General features: G+C 34.0%; 1 protein-coding gene across 1 annotated transcript in view; it reads left to right on the forward strand.

The window, feature by feature from the left end:
- The window catches only part of USP32 (ubiquitin specific peptidase 32), a 213,444-nt gene that overhangs the window by 57,800 nt on the left and 151,502 nt on the right, over positions 1–4,142 (forward strand). Inside the window, exon 2 of the mRNA XM_019636738.1 lies at positions 2,340–2,467. Within this exon, the coding sequence (XP_019492283.1) occupies positions 2,340–2,467 (128 nt within the window). The remainder of the gene's footprint in view (positions 1–2,339; positions 2,468–4,142) is intronic.

Here is a 4,142-nt window from a genome sequence, read left to right on the forward strand (position 1 = left end):
TTCACTAGTCAGCCATCAGATCGCTATTTTTTAAACATTACAAAACAGTTTTTCAAATAATCTGTAACCAACAGTGTATGTGATTGTTATTTTATATCCTAGCGATTGATTTTCTTGTCTCCTCCACTAGGCTATGAGCATCCGAATTTGTTAGTAAAGCCACTAATGAAAATTAGGCACCTTGAAGAAATAGGTATTCCAGTAGCTGAAGTAATTTCTTCCCCATTACTGTAATTTATGAGATGAACTTCGTTGTGTTTCACTTTTGTGTTCTAACAAGGAAAAAATAGTATATTGGGAATGTTAATATTCTGAGTCTAAGTTTTAATGAATTATGCATCTACTGTCACACTTGTTTCTTTTAGTTATTTATTCAAGCATTTGTTCTTACCATGTTATCATTGCCTGACATGCTTGAACCCATGAACTTTCCCTCCTCACCACGAACACTTACTGAAGGATAATCTATTTGCCCGGCACTCTTCCGTCTTTATCTTGCTTGTCCTTTTTGCCTTACTTGAGACTGTAGTCCCTTCTTATGTCCTTTGGGGGCCACACACTTGTTTTTCCTGTTCTAACGATTTCTTCTCAGTTTTCCTTAAGTATTTTTTCTTCCTCTGCACACACTGTAAGAATTGATCTCTTCTGGTTTTACCTCTGGCTCATTGTGTTTCTTTAGTCACAGTTTTAATTGCCACCTGTAAGCTGATAACGCCCATTTAAGCTTTACATTCATAATTGTAAAAACCCAATGGATCGCTCCAAGCTTCTGCACATTCAGTATATCCTTCCCAGAATTTATCATCTTTCCTTCATCACATACTCATTTTCTTACATTTCCTTTCTACATGATAATGCCATCAAGTTTCTCAGGATAGACTCCTGGGTATTATTATTCTAGATTGCTTCTACTTTCAGTTTGGTTCCAAGTTCTACTGACTTTTCCTTTTAAGTATTTCCCAGATTTTCTTCTTGAAGTTGCATCTACTTTTTTTTTTTAGGATACTTCTATAATTTTATTATAAAACTATTCTTTTGACATTAGTTGGTTACAGTGATAGCAAGATACTGTGAGTGTGTCATAGCAGCTCTAATATAACAATTGCATTCGCTGCCTCCTGAACTGAAATTTAAGTTACCTCATATCCATTACATACATCCAAGTTACCTGCAATCATTAATGCTGCAGATCCTGATGCATATACCATTGAGGGAGGAGTTGATGTTAAGGCATTAGAGTAAATGTTGGTAAGACTGCAAAAGTTCCTTTATATGGGACTTTCTGTTTCTTCTCGGTAGCCGTCTACTTTTTGCTTCCAGGTTTGTTCAGTTCTCTACATTACTGATAGAGTGAACTATCTGAATGGTATTTGATTGTGTCCTGTTTCCTATCTGCCTAGAGTTTGTATCTGAACTGTATCTGACTGTGTCCCTTATGACAGAACAGATCTCTGTTACTTGGTCAATGACTGCCTCTCTAGGTTTATCATTTACTACTTCCTGCCTTGTTTATATTTTTCTAGTAGTAGACAACTATCCATATGCTCTGTATGTCATTGTACTTTGAAACAAACTGTTACCTTGTGCCTGACATGCCCTTGTCCCTTTTGCTTGGGTTAGCCTTCAAAATTTTATGTAATCAATCCTCTCCATCCAGAAGTGTTCTCTTTCTTCCATCATGGGCAAAAGGTACCATTTCTGTGTCTTCATTGTGATCATTGTGCTCACTGCATAATATTAGAGTGTTTATTTTTCTGTTCTTGTAGACAGTTTGTTCTATTCAGTGAAAAAAAAATCTTCAATGCCTAAAATAAATTAATTTTTTTTGGATAGTGGGTGTCTAAAAACTTTCAGTTGTTAAGAGTTATCTATAGATTACTTTCCTTGTAAATGATGACAAAATCAAGGTAAACTTGGGAGCTATTCTCCTCCACATGGATAGATATGTATTCAAGGAGTACAAATAATATAATTTTTATCCCAAAGGAAATGAATGGATTGCTGCTGAAAACATATTAATGCCAGAATCCAATGCCATTTAGCTTACCTGCTAATTTGAAATACTTGTTGCCTCTCTTTTGCCCCTGCCTGAAATTTGTATGCATAATATAATGTTCTGCTGTTTGAAGATAGTGGGTCAAGACTTGTCATATTTATTTCCTAGATTAGATTTGAAAGCATTAGAATTATGACTAACTACCTAGGTTTGTTTTACTTATCTGGGAAGAGAAGTAATATTTGCCAGTTTTTATTAGGAAATGGGTTGAAATAATATAAAGATTTTGAGAGACTTCTTTTCTCTTCTGGTTTCTTACTCATCTTCTATTTCTGAATTGTAGTTACAGATGTAGAGCTGAAGCGACTGAAAGATGCCTTCAAGAGAACCTGTGGACTCTCGTATTACATGGGCCAGCACTGCTTCATCAGGGAAGTGCTTGGGGATGGAGTGCCTCCAAAAGTTGCTGAGGTGATCTTTATGCTCTAGATTTTCCTAAGAGATAGTTATCCACCAGCCTGAATTCTTGAGAGGCCTCCTGGTCTTAAAAAACTGAATCTTCCCCCCAGTTATTTTTCTTGCTGAGTAGGTATTAGCCACTGATTATAATCATGGAACTATTTGTATGACTGGCTGCTTATTCTTATAAACTTCATCACTCTGGCATATAATTTTTATGTTGGGAGTATGTTTTATAAATTTTGTGTTAAAGAAAACTTTTCCACGTAGCAAACCCTAATTAAAATTAATTCTATAAAATTAAACGTTGTAAATGAAACACTAGCTTATTTGAACTTGTAAAGGCTTAAATTCTACTAAAAGTTTTAGGTAGAGATAAAATATGCCCAGTTGATATAAATCTTCCTTTTCTAAAAATAATAATTTTACTATTTTGTAGGTATATATACAGATATGCATTATGTCATTCTAAATGTGAAATGAGAATAAAATTAATAAAACTGAAAATTATAATAGGAATTTTAAGTTTAATTCACTATTCCTAATTAGGGATAGTTTCTATTTCTAACCTGTGTTGTGTGCTTTTGAACCGTGTGGAATATAGAGGTTACATTTGTTTGTGTGTGTGTGTTTTAATTTTTTGGGGGTGCAGATATATGTTGCATTAATTTTCTTATACGTATTGTGTAAAATTATGTACTTCTTTGTTCTGTCATTATTTTGGATTTATGGTAGGGTTAGCTTTTGTCCTAATATGACCTACTGGGTTCTCTGTTTCAGTATGAATTCATCTTCTTATTTTCTTATAATCTTTTTGTCTTAAAGGCTAGTATAATATAAAAATTTGGAATTTAGGTTTTTTCATTTTAGGACACAACTAGCATTTAATGAGATAATGTAAGTTGCCAGCTAAAGGAAAGGATTTAAACTGAGTCCATAATAATAAATACAAGATGCCTCCAAATTCAAATATAGTTTTCCCGGCTGTATGAAAGTAGAGCGTTCCTATGAAATCTTTTGTAAGCCGAAATGGCATAAAGTGAAAAAGTAATTACCTTGGGGCACATCTTGTTAATGGATACACAAAATAAATCAAGATAAAGCACAAATGCTCATGACATAGTTCAAAGCTATGGCAGCTTGATGCTGAGTGTAGTTCCTGCGGAAGGAGCTTGGCAGTGCCACTCTCGCTACTTGGGGTGCTTGCTGTCTCTATAAATGCTCACTGCAAAACAAACACTGAATGCTGTTTTTGCTTTCGCCTATTTTTATAAAAGGGAAAGTCTTCTTCGGATTTCCCTGTTAGTGAAAACAGGTACTAATGTAGGTATTTTGTAAAAGTGAAGTGGTGGTGTAAAGCAAACTTTCTAAAAGCAGGGGATACTTGCTTCAGCCTTTCTCTCCCCTTAGCTCTTTTTTTAAAGTGAAAACTGTCAGACTCTGTCATTCATGGTGCTGAGAAAAACGTAAGAATATCTAACTCTTCTCTTTGGATCATATATAAAGAATTTCATGTGTATATCTACACACCTATATTCAGGTCCTTGTCCATTTTTTAGTTGGGTTGTTTGTCTTTTTATTCTTGAGTTGTAGGAGTTCTTTATATTACGTAATTTATTCTAGATACAAATTCCTTATAAGATACATTTGCTATATATATATATATATATATATATATATATATATA

Source organism: Hipposideros armiger, unplaced genomic scaffold (genome assembly GCF_001890085.2).
Source record: "Hipposideros armiger isolate ML-2016 unplaced genomic scaffold, ASM189008v1 scaffold_29, whole genome shotgun sequence".
NCBI classification, from domain to species: domain Eukaryota; kingdom Metazoa; phylum Chordata; class Mammalia; order Chiroptera; family Hipposideridae; genus Hipposideros; species Hipposideros armiger.